This window comes from Balaenoptera ricei, chromosome 7 (assembly GCF_028023285.1).
Source record: "Balaenoptera ricei isolate mBalRic1 chromosome 7, mBalRic1.hap2, whole genome shotgun sequence".
NCBI lineage: Eukaryota > Metazoa > Chordata > Mammalia > Artiodactyla > Balaenopteridae > Balaenoptera > Balaenoptera ricei.
Window position 1 is genome coordinate 83,562,508 of NC_082645.1, and position 16,590 is coordinate 83,579,097.

At 37.5% G+C, this 16,590-nt stretch overlaps 1 protein-coding gene across 3 annotated transcripts in view; it reads right to left on the bottom strand.

Moving 5' to 3' along the window:
• The window catches only part of SF3B1 (splicing factor 3b subunit 1), a 62,923-nt gene that overhangs the window by 22,192 nt on the left and 24,141 nt on the right, over positions 1–16,590 (bottom strand). For 2 of the 3 annotated variants that reach the window (XM_059928408.1, XM_059928409.1), the window contains 4 exons: positions 4,585–4,751; positions 2,827–2,931; positions 2,339–2,453; positions 418–497 (listed from right to left, as the gene is read on the bottom strand). In XM_059928408.1, the coding sequence (XP_059784391.1) occupies positions 418–497; positions 2,339–2,453; positions 2,827–2,931; positions 4,585–4,751 (467 nt within the window). Of the gene's footprint in view, positions 1–417; positions 498–804; positions 861–2,338; positions 2,454–2,826; positions 2,932–4,584; positions 4,752–16,590 lie in introns of those variants that run through there. The other variant, XM_059928410.1, reaches the window with a different exon arrangement.

Consider the following 16,590-nt stretch of genomic DNA (forward strand, 5'->3'; position numbering starts at 1 on the left):
CACAGCAATCTCTGCAGGCCAGCAAGAATTCATTAGAATTCTCCACCCATATTCAAACTAAATTTTAAGGAAGAATTAGAGGCTTTTCAAAAAATGATTTTACTCTTTGACTTTTCCCTTACACGCTGACTTCAGGCACACACCATCAATCCACCCCCAGATATATCCACTGTAAGATATATATGCATATACATGTGGCCAAGGGGCCAGGCACTAGAAAAGGATAGTATAGAAATATGAAAAGCTTAATTTGGGAGGTGTTAGAATTTTGAATAAGGTTCTTTCTCAACTTGATTTTTATTAATAATGTTAAAATATTACTTGTGCAGCAAATAAAAAGGAAACATAAAAGTCTCTTAATCTCAACTTTCTTTACATTCTTTCAACACCATTAAAATAAAAAGCAGGTTCACAGACCTCTTCTTTAGTTAAATGTTGTTCTCGCATTACATCCATGTAAGTCCTGGCATTCATTTTAGGATCAGGGGTCTTCCCTCCTGCAGAAAAGAACAGCAACAGGACAAGAGTACAATAAATAAAAGATAATTAGGTTCAACTGATTTATCTGCCCTGCTCTAATATTACATTATTCCATAATCATTTAATTTATTTTTTGATGGAAAACTTTAATAATTACACATCTTACTTTTTATTGAGTTTGCTGATCAATTTAACCTGTTTGAACACAAACATATCTACAGCAGTTTAAAACAAATATTTTAATGCATATAAAAACAAAATGACAGCACAGTTTAGAGTCTTCAGAAGTGATGGGTTCCTGGGTTGCTAATCCGGAATACGTACACTTTCGTGCCTTTGTCTCCATCAGCAGTTCTGACTTCAAGCAGCAGAATAGAAGCCTAGAAAATTATCTCTTTACCATTAGTAACACTTTGGAAAGATATTTATATTCAAAACATTACCTGTTGCAAGCTGTTAAAATCCTGACTACAAGTAACTATGACTAGATAAGTTCTTCATACAATGTTCTAAAACAGTTATAGTTTAGAAAATCTGATTTTTAAAAATATACCTCTAATCTTATTCTGATGTCATGTTACTAAAAAGGGCTTCATGATTTTTACGGTTTCTTGACCCAGAAACATATTTTTATTTTCTTAGAAAGTATAAATAACAACTGGAAACATATTACTTGAAATATATTACTTCTACCAGTTATTATGATGCATACAGAAAAAAAGTGGTGTACAAAGAGATGTGTTAGTCTCTTGGTTAAAGTTTCAGTATTTGCTTTTCAAACTTCAAAATATCTTAAAGAAGCCCAAACAATATATAACAAGATTCACAGAGGCACACTATGTTTTAGAAATGTGATAATTAGCTATACAAGTAGTATAGCATCACAATTTAGGAAAAACTAATAAAGGTCTAAGACATTTCCTATGCTGAAGATCATGCCCAATTGGTAGTGTCATTCTTTCTGACACTATCTCTGATAAGACTTCCTTTGGAATACTTTTTCACCATAATCTAGAGAGGATGTGTTGAACTGCACCCTTAAGAATGCAGACAGGACTGGCATATAGCAGTACTGCTGTAGGAAAGAAATTAAGGACAGTTAGTATGGGCCTGTGAATTCTGACATACATGTTTAAATCAATTACAATTATGCAAGTAAAAAAAAGAATATCCCTACTAATTCATGCAGGCTGAAAGTCTAATTTGTAAACCTGCAGCAGAATCTAATTTTAAAAAACAGGCACCTAACTTTGATCTTGAAACTCACTCACCTGAGGAAAGCTTCCATCAGGCTCACTATGCCCCTTGTGCTGACCTGCACACTAAAATTAGCAAAACAGACTCCAACTATTAAAAATATCAAAGTCTTTGTATACATACTTTTGTTTTAACTTTAAGTATGCTTAGAGCAAAGTAGGTGCATTTACTAAACTATATTTAGAGCAATATGAGGGGAGCTCTAATGTGGAAACAGTTTCTCAAAAGTAACAATCCTAAAAATCTAAGACTTGGAATGAAAACTTTCAATAATTTGAAAGTATTTTGAGCAGAAAAACACATTTGTTCAAAGTAAAGAAAGCGTACCCAAAACAAAAGTAAAAGAAAAACCTTTAACCCTTTGCGTTTCTATGGCATTGGCTCATTAGTTTCTTGTCCTTCTACCTGGAAAGAAAACTGGCATTATAAAGATGAAGAATATGGCATCTGTGACTTCAACCAAATCTATACAAATCTATAATAAGGGGGATTTTTAAAAAGAAAAGCAAATTCATAAGCATGCCAAAAAAAATCAAAGGGCTAAAGACAACTTAACACAAATAAATTTCTGAATACTTATAGAAAAGTGGGAAAGAATTACCATCTGCAAAAGGATCAAGACGCTCTGGGGAAATTATCATGGTCCGCCTGTGCTTTTTGTATTCATCTTCCCGATCTGCAATCTTTGGAGGTCGGTGCTCAGCAAATGGATCATACTGAAAAAAGGTATGTCTCACTTAATACTCACTTATTAAATAACCAAAGAGAATGTCACAAACAAAAATCAGAACATTATAAAACATGTAAAAATGTTTAATAAATGCCTATTAATATTATGTACCACTTTTCAGATAAATGCTAATGTTTTAAAAAATAAGGCATATGGAAATGAGACAATTTCCATAGTTCAATCCTTCACGAAATGATCACCTTTTTGAAATAAACTATTATTTCTAATTCTTCCAAATCAACTCTCCTCAGAACATTGTAATAACTCGATTCCTAAAATATGTGACTTTCCATTGGAATTGAGACGTTCAGTTTTCTTTAGCTGAATAAACTCTGGTTTTAACTTAAAAAAAAAGTCACCTGTTCTGTTGACTGTGGTATATCATTAAGCAATGCCACAGGGGCATGATATCCTGGCTTCTTCTGACCAAGCAAACTTGTAGATGATGAGTAGTCATCGTCATCCTGCAACAAATGCCCCCAGAAAGCCACAAACAAAAATGTTAGAACTTAAAAACTAGAAAGAACACACAAAGATTCAATATGAAATCAAAAGACAATGTGATGAAACTTGTTAACACTTAGATTTTCTTTTCAACTCAAAAAGCTAATAAAGAAATTTAGTTCTATATACTCTTTTAAAAATACTAAACAAGGAATCTTTTCTGTAAATAAAGTAGGTATGGACTAGAAAAACCTGAGCATTTCATCTTCTCAACAGAGGGCATGATGAAATTTGTTTTCAAATTTGGAAAACTACAAACAGCTTATTTAGAACTCTCCAGTTTCCTTGTTTTTTTAACTTTTTTAAAAACATGATTTAATCACAGAAACAAGTAAAATGTAATTAATTTTAAATGTATTTATTTCCCTAACAGTACGTTTAAACAGAACAATGTTACATTATTATTTTACTAAAGGAAAAAGTGCAACAATGGATAGATCTCAAGAAGATCTTAACACCTCATTAATTTTACTCAAAAATGAAATGACAATTTCCTGCTCAGCTTCTGGAACAGAGCCATCACTGCCTCTTACCATTAAGGTACGATAATGCAAATATAAGCCTGATCGGCTTCTGGAAATTTTGCCTTTGGAACTTTAAAATTTTTCTTAAAAAAAAAAAAAGTTCTAACCATAAAATTAAATATGGCTTGAATTTCATAAAAATAACAAGTTTCATAATCTATGTACATAGATTACTGAACCACACGAAAATGATCAGCTATTTCACCAAATTTGGATGTTTGAAATGGTGTGACAAAATATAAGCTATGTGGAATATATGAAAACACTTTGAGATGTATTTCAAAATGAGAGGCAGTCACCCTTCAGAGTAACTAAATTAGGCATGAAAAGCCCATTAATATGAGTAACAAGAAACAGTCCACTCATGTTAAGATGCCAAGGGGGGAAAAAAAGCAAGTTTTTTGGAAACAAGTCAGAAATCAAAAGTCACAAGCACAGGCGGCTGTTTAAAATGAAGTCACTGGGCTTCCCTGGTGGCGCAGTGGTTGAGAATCTGCCTGCCAATGCAGGGAACACGGGTTCGAGCCCTGGTCTGGGAAGATCCCACATGCCGCGGAGCGGCTGGGCCCGTGAGCCACAATTGCTGAGCCTGCGCATCTGGAGTCTTTGCTCCGCAACAAGAGAGGCCACGAAAGTGAGAGGCCCGCGCACCGCGATGAAGAGTGGCCCCCACTTGCCGCAACTAGAGAAAGCCCTCGCACAGAAACGAAGACCCAACACAGCCATAAATAAATAAATAAATAAATAAATAATTTAAAAAATATATATATAAAATGAAGTCACTTCTCACTGGGCTACTCTAGACAGAGCTCAGTAAGTAACAATAAGGATTTACTTTACAATGGTTAATGATTTCCAGGTGCTTGGCTGGATAAACAAACTAGTGTTAACATAAAGATCCAGAACTGAGCACTTCCAGAAGTTTCTTAGAAGGACACTTTCGACAGTTTTATCCTCCCAAAGGAAGATCTCCCAATCTCCAAGATGTCTGTCCAGATTAAGCCAGATGACTCAAAACAGAAGATTCCTTTATATTTCTTGCTCTCCGTCAAAAAAATGCTTGGACTGTTTATATACTTTGTAACTTACATCTTCAAGTTCAGTTGCAGCAATAGATGTCACGTATCCAGCAAACCTGCTGTCACTTCCACCATAAATTTCCTGGTCATAATAACCTGTAGAATCAAGGCCCACTCCTTGAGCTTCATCAAGAGCTGCCTTCTTGCCTTGAATTTCTCGAATCTGTGCTTCAATATCTATAAGAAAATTAATAAAAATCCTCAATCTCATTTTCCAAAGAGCACTCAACACAATGCATTTTTCTACTGAGTATTATCAAAAACTCTTCTAAATACAGAAACTTCAAAATAATCATTCCATAAGGAGTTGGAGTAACTACACAAAGTACTGATTTTTAATAAATTTAATACATCTCCACCCAATAGACAATACTTATGCACACAGAGGAGATGCTTATTATTTCAGCAACTACAAGTTACTCTCACCTTAAAAATGGGTTACCAAAGTTTATTAAACTACCGCTGAATTCTAACCTTTTCTCGCTTGAAAAAATAATACTGTTAATGTTGATTAAGGGACCAAGAACAACACTCAAGATTATTTAAACTCAACACTACCAGAAAGGTAAAAACAGTACTGCGGAGAGTGGTTCACAAACCTAAACGTGCAACAGATCATCTACAGGTTCTGATTTTGTTAGAATGCAGTAGGCCTGTATCATATCAGACCCAAGTTTCTGCATTCCTAACAAGTTCCTAGGTGATGTCCTAAACATCTTCAACAGCAAAACAATAAAGGATAAAATCTAAATTCTTAAGCACGTAATACAGAGCCCTACACAGTTTGGCTGCAACCACCATCACATTAGATTTATGATTAAGAGCCTGAGCTTAAGTCTGACGCAAAATGTATGCCTTCAAAGGCTCTTTCTCTGCTAATTAATACGTTATTTAACCTATGTATCTCAGTTTCCTACAACATAAAGTTTTGTTTTAAGGATTGAAGGACATAATGAGCGTGAAACACAAGCATTCAATGAATGAATTAACTCTTGCCATGTCTCACTCCCCAAACACCGTGTCTAGCCATAGGTCTGACATTCAGAAGATGCACATGGTGACTTCCCTGGTGGCGCAGTGGTTAAGGATCCACCTGCAATGCAGGGGACATGGGTTCGACCCCTGGTCCAGGAAGATCCCACATGCCGCGGAGCAACTAAGCCCATGAGCCACGACTACTGAGCCTGAGCTCTAGAGCCTGGGAGCCACAACTACTGAGCCCGTGTGCTTCAACTGCTGAAGCCCGCACGTAGAGCCCATGTGCTGCAACAAAAGAAGCCACCCCCACGAGAAGCCTGCACACTGCAACGAAGAATAGGCCCCGCTCGCCGCAACTAGAGAAAGCCCATGCACAGCAATGAAGACCCAAAGCAGCCAGAAAAAAAAAAAAAAGATGCAAATGTGGTGAATGAAGTATCAACTCTTCTTAACTGCTTTTTTAATTTTTAATTTTTCAAGAGTGAAAAAAATTAAAGCAGTACAATGAACACCCACATACTCTCCACTTACATTCCTCAACTGTTTATGTACATAAGACATAAAGCAAATACATGTGTGTGTACACGCAACTTTTCTAAACCATTTAAAACCCCTAATATTTCAGCATGCATTTCCAGATCTAGAACATTCTCCTACATAACCACAATAGTATTAACATGCTCAAGAAATTAAACCTAGATATGACATCATCTAAAATACAATACAGTTTCATATCTCCCCAATGGTCCTAGTAATATCCTTCATAGATGGTCCCTTCTTTGATCCATGATCCTATCAAGAACCACACATTGCATTTAGTTGTCATGTCTCTTCAGTCTCCTTTGAATACAGACTAGTCTTCCAACCTTTTTTTAAGTCTTTCCAGACAACAGATAACTTTAAATTACAAACTAATGTTTCATTTTAATAATATAAATAACATATACATGTGTAAAGAAAAAGAGTTTCTACTGCCAGTGATCTGTTGCCAAACAGATGTTTCAATTTGTGCTAGCTTGTGCTAGCTCATTACCTTCAACTGAATTAAGTCATTTAAAAAGCTTTTAAATGCTCATTTACTAATTTGCAAGGACCAAAAGGAAAAAATCCAAGTGGCACAAATGCCCAACCCTCCCCCAGCTAAGGGAGAAAACCTTCTCTAGTTCCTCAAGATAGGGTGTGGTTTAAAGCAGAAAAGGTAATAACATTGTCTAGTCTGAGGCACAGCTTGTGGGAGCAAGTCTCAGAAACTCAATATAATGCAATAGGGTTAATACTGAAATTAGCAGTCCCAGTTTGTAAACACATCTCAAAATTTTTATAGTGTGTCACAGCACCGCCATCATCACACATTTTTCCTGCATTTCTCCCCTCAAAACTGTTACAGCAGCCCAGGCAGCCAGGGGTCTCCACCACGATTAATCACAAACAGAAATATCCTCATTTGAGCTGGGTGATTCATTTTATTCTCTCTACTGTTGTTTCTGTTTTAAGTATTTACATACATACATACACACACACACACACACACACACACACACACATATAAGTTTTAACCCATATTTGCTCCTTTCCCTCACCCGCTAGGAACACTTTTTCCCCTGGTATAATACAAAGAAACCTCTCAGGGATTAGTAGATTGGCTAAAGGGTGAGTGGAGATCTACCCTTCATTTTTTCCTTTTTTGAGCATTTCCATTTCAGCAATGTTTGAGACTTTTTTTTTTTCTTCCGACCACTAGGTACATGTATCACTTGTAAGTAAATAGGTTCTTTTAAAGAACCACAAATGCTACCGCCATCAGGATCCAGGCAAGAAACATAAACAGGTCAATCAGGTCAGCCAAATAGTATGCAATCTCCCCTCTACAGCATCAGTGTGGTCTACTGACCACTTACATCGAAATCACCTGGGGCACCTGTTACAAGGACAGACTCCTAAGCCTCAGACACACTAAATCAGAACCTCCAATGTATGAGCCCAGGCTTCCACATTATTAATAAACCCCCCAGGAAACTCATACCTAGCCCATCATCCCTCCATTTCCAGCCCCAGCCCACTTTCACCAAAATCACCAATTTTATACCTTCTTCTAGGTCACATACAACTAAAAAACCAGAAAGGGGCACTGTTTCATGAAAATTGCATCCCATCACACCTATCACTGTGCAGCACGCTGCCCCCCCAACACATCACAGACAGTTTGATTTTCCTTCTAAAGAACTTTTCCATTATAAGTTTTCACCAGCTATTATCCTTTATTTGGATAATATATTTATTCAGAAACTACTTTCATCTACTGCATTTTACCCACTGATTTTATGTCCTTACTGATTAGCAACAGTTTTCTTACAAAGGTACACAAATATTGAATTAGCATTTGTATAAAGCCTATATGGACTGTGACTGGATACTTATGGAATCAAAATTTAGCAACAAAATTACCTGCCCCGCTAGGCAGCTGTTCATAGTTAAATTCTGAGGGCGGGGTTCATTACTAAATTTCAACAAGTTATGTATGTAGTTCAACCAGTTACTATTTCTGTATCTTTATCTGTATGGATTAAAGTCCAAAAAGCTAGTGGATTTTGTTTTGCACTGTAAACTGCAGCACATTTACAAAAATTGTGTTATCCACAAAATTACAACAGATGCCACAAAACTCAGCAGTTACACAAGTGACAGAATTAAAAACTAGAAAACCCTGTAATTATTTCTTAATAAAACTTGTGCCAAAATACCAAACATAATACAATCAAATATTTATGAGCAAACAAATGTATCAATACATTCATAAATAAGGTAACTTTGTTTTGTTTCCAAAATAAATAAAATTTGTGGAATACAGCAAAATATTAAGAATTGGTAAAGCTGGGCAATGGGTTACACTATGTTCCTAACATTTTTTCCTACACTTCCCTGTACTATATTTCATAATAAAAATATAACTTTCAATCTGTAAAAGTCATTAAAAGTAATTTTTCTAATTTTTCTCCCCAGCAAGGGTTTATTAAAAACTGGGAAAGAGAAAAAAGTTGTCTTTAACTCCTTACTTTCAAAGCTAACACTAAATTACAGCTACTGGTATGCAGGTATTCCTGTACTTTCTTAAAATACGAACTAAAAATAATCAAATAGATAATTTCTGACAGCAAACGAACGCATAAGACTTGTTACCAAGTATGAAAAAAAAAATGAGGTAGAATACATTCAAAAGAATAACCAGAGGTCTAAAATATTAAATAAAAGACTTGGACTTCCCTGGTGGCACAGTGGTTAAGAATCCCCCTGCCAGTGCAGGGGACAGGGGTTCGAGCCCTGGTCCGGGAAGACCCCACGTGCCACGGAGCAACTAAGCCCGTGAGCCACAACTACTGAGCCTGCACTCTAAAGCCTGCCAGCCACAACTACTGAAGCCCGAGTGCCCAGAGCTCATGCTCCGCAACAAGAGAAGCCACCGCACTGAGAAGCCCGTGCACCACAACAAAGAGTAGCCCCCACTCGCTGCAACTAGAGAAAGACCGCACACAGCAACGAAGACCCAACACAGCCAAAGAAAAAGAAAAAAAAAAAAAATTTAAATAAAAGACTTGAGGCAAACAAAGAAGGAAATGTTTATGCTAATCTCTTTCTGTTCCCACCGAATCCCTTTACAATTTAGAATCTCTGTAATTCAAGACATTCATATGTGAAAATAAAGAAAAATGAACAGTCTGCTAGACACCAGAGACTAGGACCTCCTAGTGGCCACACATATGATTGCCAAGAGCTGGCACTCTAATCCACCCAAACCCATAAATATTCCAGTCTTCATGTTGTGCACATCAAGTTTGTGCTTTTTTATTACCAAGTAGCATTCCGTTGTACTACAGCGTGTTTACCCATTCTCTATGGGGCATTCAAGTTGTTTGAGTTTGTAGAGGCTACTGTAAACATCAGTGTACAGGTTTTTGTGTGAACACAGGTTTTAATACCACTTGGGTAAATACCTATGAGCAGGATTGCTGGGTCTTATAACAAGTATTTGTTTCATTTTATCACAAACTCTTGGTTTACTTAAGCAAGTTTAAGGACAGAGAAGAACTGAATTATTCTGTACAACATAAGAATTTTGAGAAATGAAATGGAGGAGAGAAATTAAGAGAACAAGTAAAATGAAGAAAAGCTGGGTAAGTGAAATTATAAAATTCCACCGTTTTATAGTATTAAAGAAAGGGTAACAGAAGGTAGAAACATCTAATACGGATTTCTAAATTATCTGATTATCTGAATGAAAGCTTCACTTCTGTTCTCCACCCAACCCTGCCCCCATCTTCAGTAAAGTCTACTGAGGGGGAAGGAGGCTTCTATGGTAGGACTCTTTGTTACTAATGCTGAACACTTAAAAAGAAAGCAAGGATTCCTTATCTTGACAGCAGATTTGGAATCCTAAAATTAAAATTATGCATAGTCCTTCAAATCCCCAGAATTGGTATAGTCTGGAAGTGGTTAAAAAAAAAAAAAGCCTTAGACAAGAAATCAAAGTACTAGTTAAGTATTAGACTTGTATTTACCAAAGAGCCTGAAAGAGCCTCACTAAAGGAGGATCCTTGAGGGTAAACTGTCAAAAATGGGGTTTTTCTTAAGTTGGTATTCCTATTTTAAGGCATGTCTATCACTCGGAGTCCAAAAAAAAAAAAAAAAAGACACACACACACAAAACTATTTCAGGTAGCAGTTAAGCTTATTAGAAAATTTTGAGAGTATATTCATTGCCATTAAAATTATAGTGGGAGGGGCACCTGAGTTTGCAAGTCCTTTGTTAGATCTCCTTGCCATGGCTAGTCCAACCTAAACCTGAAGTATGATTTCAGAACTGTGCTCACTTCAAAACCCAATAATATTCTTGGAGCTTCCCTTGCTTGTGGGCCTACTGACACCTTGACTGCAGCAGTAGTGGTGGGAGAGTCTAAGAGAAAGTTGTGAGTGTTTTTATTGCCATCTTCTCTTTTCCCTCTAGACTGGGAAACTCTATAGGACAAAGATACTGCAACAAATTAATCGCAAGGAAAAAGAAAAAGAGATGGAGGAACAAAGATTTAAGACTAATTACAATGTATGAACTTTATTTGGAACTTGATTCCCAACACTGATGGATATTTTATTACATTAATTTTAGGTGCAATAATGGTATTTTTTTTCTTATTTGGCCATGCCGCACAGCTTGTAGGATCTCAGTTCCCCGACCAGGGACTGAACCTGGGCCACGGCAGTGAAAGCACCGAATTTTAACCACTAGACCACCAGGGAACTCCCAACAATGGTATTTTTTAAAGTCCTTACATTTTAGAGATATATGTATGAAAAATGTATGGATAAAATGATATATCTTGGATTTGCTTCAAAATAATGAGAAAGGTGGAAGAGACCAGTGAAGAGATTAAACAAAAGTGGCCTTGCCTTTACAACTGTTCAAGCTAGATAATTAGATGATGGGCACAACGTGGGGGTTCATTTCACTATTCTATTTTTGTATACATTTTCAATTTTCAATAAAAAGTTAAAAATTTTTAAAAGCATAGTTTTAAGTTTCTCCCTTTTTCCTCATTCTTGGTTCTTCTTTCTTCTAACCCTTTGAAACCACACCCTCTGACCCCATGCAACAGAAAATAAAAGCTCTCTCTTCTCTGAAATGGAGTCCTCTGCTACACATGAACAGATTTTAGTTCTTTTACGAAATATCTTTAATTTTAAAAGTTCCAATTCTTTTTCTTTGTCATTTTCTTTCTTTTCCAGCTTTACTGATCTTGCAAATGATGGTAACGTAAAATCTTCTAAATGTTAATACACATATTTTAAAAAGTAAATTTGCTCCAATGATCTACAAAAAATGTTATTATTCAATTGAAACCCCTCTTTTTGGAGAGGAATTCTGATCCTAGGAATATTTTCAACTATCAGAGAACAAACCCTTCCCTAGGAGATAGAAGTTAATTAACAGTGTGAGTTAATGAATAAATTTATGAACTGGCCCATTTGAAATCTCAATTCATGCAATAAATAGGTTTCCATTTTTCATTTACTTAAAAATTACTGTATTACTTTTATAATCCAAAAAATGTGATAACTTAAAATTCAAAATTATAGACATTTTTCTGACATAAATACATCAAATGTTTTATCTGGGAATTGAGTTTGACGTCAAAAGACAGTACTGCTGCAACTAGGGGTCTTTTAAAAGATGGGCAACATCTAACCTACTGTTTGTATTTTAAACTAAGACCTAAATATCAAACTCTGAGATAAACCACCACTGGTCACATCTGATACACCTGTTTAACTGCTCCCCACCAATTCTGTTCTACTGGTTTCCCCTTCTGTGCCTTTTCTTTCTTCTATGTCTCAGACATTGCTAAGTCCAGCTTGTAGCACTTCCTCCTCCTTGATACATCTTTATTCCTCTTTTTTTTTTTTTTTTTTTAAGAGGGGAGATTGGCCCAGTACTGGGTTATCTGCCCCCAGTCCTGGAGTTGTGAGAAAGCTGGGAGCTGGGGTGGGGCAGGTGGGAAGCACAGAAAGAGGGAAGAGTTTGTATTTTTTTTTTAAAGAAATCTCCATTTTAATTTTTATTTATTTATTTATGGCTGTGTTGGGTCTTCGTTTCTGTGCGAGGGCTTTCTCCAGCTGCGGCAAGTGGGGGCCACTCTTCATCACGGTGCGCGGGCCTCTCACTATCGCGGCCTCTCTTGTTGCGGAGCACAGGCTCCAGATGCGCAGGCTCAGCAGTTGTGGCCCACGGACCCAGCCGCTCCGCAGCATGTGGGATCTTCCCAGACCAGGGCTCGAACCCGTGTCCCCTGCATTGGCAGGTGGACTCTCAACCACTGCGCCACCAGGGAAGCCCCTATTCCTCATTTTTAATCTGTATTATTTGCAACGTTCTAATTACTGTTCATTACGTGTTACACAGACACAGCCTTTGGATGTTAATCACTCACTGACACCTTTCAGTCTGGCCCATAAGTGACATCTAATCTCCACCAATCAGAAGCAAGGATTTCTCAAATAAGAGACTTCCAAAAGACATCCAGAAAAATAGAAAGTATATTCTGTATACCAACTCTCAATCCTTTCCTTCAACAAAACCCCACTAGCACAACTAAATATAATGGTAAATTATTTTACTAAACACTACAGATAACAGTTCCTAAATAATTAATTCCTAACTAATATCAACGAAATTCTTAATTCTACAGAAAAAAATTATTTCAAAATCTTTAAGCAATTTTTTTTCCTTTTTATTTTGACTAGCAACATTCATCCTGAGTATCTACAAAACCAAAACAATAACTATTCTGGACACAGGAAAATAAAAATCTCAGAAGATGCAGAGTAACAAAATGATTATTCCAAGCCATTCTGCAAGCAGAGACTAAGGGAGAAAACTTTTTCAGCCTTGTGATGCCCCCCAAAATCCATTCAAGGGATAGTGGCAAAACAAGCCAATATATGGGATTTTTGGATAATCCATCTATTTTCCTTCCCAACAGAAAAGTGTGTATTCCCTCACGGGCCAAAATCACCAACAGCTGAAGAACTGCTGGATGGCAAGATTATGCACATTAATAACTGTATACGGGGCTTCCCTGGTGGTGCAGTGGTTGAGAATCTGCCTGCCAATGCAGGGGACACGGGTTCGAGCCCTGGTCTGGGACGATCCCACATGCCGCGGAGCAACTGGGCCCGTGAGCCACAATTACTGAGCCTGCGCGTCTGGAGAGGCCGCGATGATGAGAGGCCCGCGCACTGCGATGAAGAGTAGCCCCCACTTGCCACAACTAGAGAAAGCCCTCGCACAGAAACGAAGACCCAACACAGCCATAAATAAATAAAATAGTGTTTAAATAAATAAATAAATAAAAATAAAAAGCCAGCTTGTATATCACCTGCTCCAAAAAATAATAATAATAATAATAACTGTATACACTTGACACAATTTAACATGCAGAAAGGGATTATATTTGACTCGGATAAGTCCAGCTCTTTTTATATTTCAACACTGGAAAGCATAAGCCACACTGACCCAGGATAAAAAAATAATTGGGTTGGTTAAAGAGGATGTTAAGGCTTGATCCTAACAGAAATATTTGAAAGGAATATGACAACAAGAAAAAAAAAGTTATCAGTTTGGTTCAATGATGGAAGTAATAGTCTGTGAAAAGAACCACATTGGAAGGTACAACAGTAACTTACTTCAGTTTCAATACAATATTACTTACTTCACAAGACTCAATTACAAAGTACTGATGCAGCCATTACTTTAACAATAAATTAAAATGTACAACAAAGAGATGTTTTTACCAGCAACATTATTTAGGATGAAAAGATTATATAATCTTTATTTAAAAAGGCAACATGATAGACAACTCTAAGACAAAAATTAAACAAGTATTACACATTTTAAAAAGTTTCTCCAGGGAGTTCTCTGGCAGTCCAGTGGTTAGGACTCGGCACTTTTACTGACGTGGCCCGTGTTCAACCCCTGGTACGGTAACTAAGATCCCGCAAGCCGAGCAGCACAGCCAAAAAAAAAAAAAAAAAAGTTGCTCCAGTGAGGTTCACATTCAAGACCTCCTCTCAACTGCTTCAATAGCCTAAAAAGTTGCCCTTACTCCCTTTAGGTCATCCTTCACTCAGCAACCAATGACTTTCCTAAATCACATAAGTAATCTGTTACCTGGGAGAATGAGGAGGGCACTTATCCTGTAGATATCTGAAGGCCAAAGTGAAACCTAGCTCAGCGTCCAAAGCCTTCCCTAATCTGATGCTAACCTAACATTTCTTCCTCTGAGCTCAGGAGGTTCCCAAAATATAAGTCCTACTTCCCACCTATCTTAGCCAAACAGATGTATCCAAACCTACCCAATCGTTCAAGTTTGTGTTCCCTTTCTATGACACCCTTAATACTTACAGTATAAATTAATCTCTCAATAAGTGTTGATAAAGTATTCAGCATTCATCACGCACGAGGTACTGTCGATACCAAAGTACACTTTCTGTACACAACTTCAAAGTGGAAGAGAAAACCTTAACACAATAGAATATTCTAAGTAATAACGATTTATAGAGTGCTGTAGTAGCAGCACAAAAAACAAACACCAAGAAACTAATTCTGCTCCAGGTTATCAGAGATGGCTTAACAAGTGAAAACAGAGATGGACCTTGAAGGACTAGCGTTCACCAGGAAAATGTCATGAGGAAGCAGCAAGAAATTATGTAACATTCATCACTAACATTCATCCCACCGTATTATACTCCTAAGTGATGGACAGTATCTTGTATACAGACGGTATTTAGATATGAAACTGAATGCTCCAACACTTTCTTTATGGCCTCAGCTAATTCATATTGATAGGAAGCATAATCCCAAATAAGAGAGCAATTTTGGTAAATGAATTGCAATCTTCTGTAGACCAAAACTTTCAACTGGGTTTCTAAAACGCAGGAAAACTAATCATAACTTTGATTTTCCTATCCAAAAGTATCTTATGATAAAGATACCAATAAACAAATAATCAAAGCCACAAAATGCCCCAAATAAATAATCTACTCCTGAATAAACAAGAATAGCCAACATCTTTACTTTTTCTAATTATTTTGCAAAGAGTATGTTTGAGATAGTCTAAAGACAGAAATGCCTAAAAAACACTTAGGGGTTAAAACAGTGTTTAAATCCCAAATACCTAACAAGAATATTAAAAATATTAAAGTTATTGCCACTTCATTAGCCTGTTTCGTAAGTTGCAGAAAGCTAGACTTCAGTTCCCATGGGTGATACAATTATTAATAGCCCCAACCAACATTTCCAGATGCATCTACTTTTTCCCTCCTTGCACTCTCTTTTCCTGCTACAGCCAACCACTCAAACACATTTTTCACGACTCACTGCCTAGGTACAAGATGGTCTCTCGGGCTCAAATGTCCTCCCCTAATTTAAAACCGATTGATCCTTTTAGACCAGGGACACCTCACCTCCTCTATGAAACAGCCCTAAGTATAAATTAATTACTCCGTTACCCAGGTTCCCAGAACATGTTGCTTACACTTTTTTTAAGCATTCATTTGCCTCATACAAGAATGAAGATGTATACATATCTGTTTCCCCACTAGGCTGTAAAACTTGATGGCCTTAGTCCTTATTACCTCTCACAGACTAACCCCGAGCCAGGAACCTAGATACGATGTGTGAAATAAAAGTGACTCTTGGAAGCTCGTGTTTGATGAAAATTTCAGATTCCAAGTCAGAAATCAAGGAATGCAGCTCCAACTTCCCATGCCTCGTCTTTTCTCAACAGTGATCCTACTTCCTGTCATTTCTGGATACTCCCTGACGGGGGACTCCAGCCTATACCCAACATTTTCCTAAGGCATACTCTGTATTCCACAAAACGACGAACTACTTCAAATGCTTTGGCCATTAATGTGCCTTTCTCTCTTCCACCAATAATATGGTGGAAAGAAAAAGACCTCTGCTTTCTTTGGAGGAAGAAAAAGACCCATATTATACTAAAAGTGATCCAGGGAAGGAAAAACTACCAGATTTTATTCCCAAATCATTTCGAACAACAACAACAAAAAAACCAAGATAAGTATCTTGGACGCCTGAAGACCTGAAGATCAACCAAGGTTAAGAGTAATGGGCCTCAGTTTGACTAAACTCGACTGAAGGCTGCCCGGAAAGCGGCTGCCGTATTTCAGTGCTTTTCTGACTCTCCCATGCACAAACTATGCCAACGACAGTTCCGAGAGGCGAGAAAGACTTTGTTCCCACGCGCTCTTTTCCGCTCCCCTGCCCAGGAATCTTCCTTAGCGAGCCGTTTAAACGAGGCCCCCGGGTCAGAGAAAAAAAGCAACGCTGAAGCAGCAGCCCCCGAACAGGGAACAAAGCGCCTGTCAGGGGTGTACGAGTAGGACGCCATTACGCGGGGCAGTGGCCTGCGCCGCTGGCGCCAAGCAGACGACCCGGGCCCCGAAGGGCGGGCTCGGGCCCCCAGAAAAG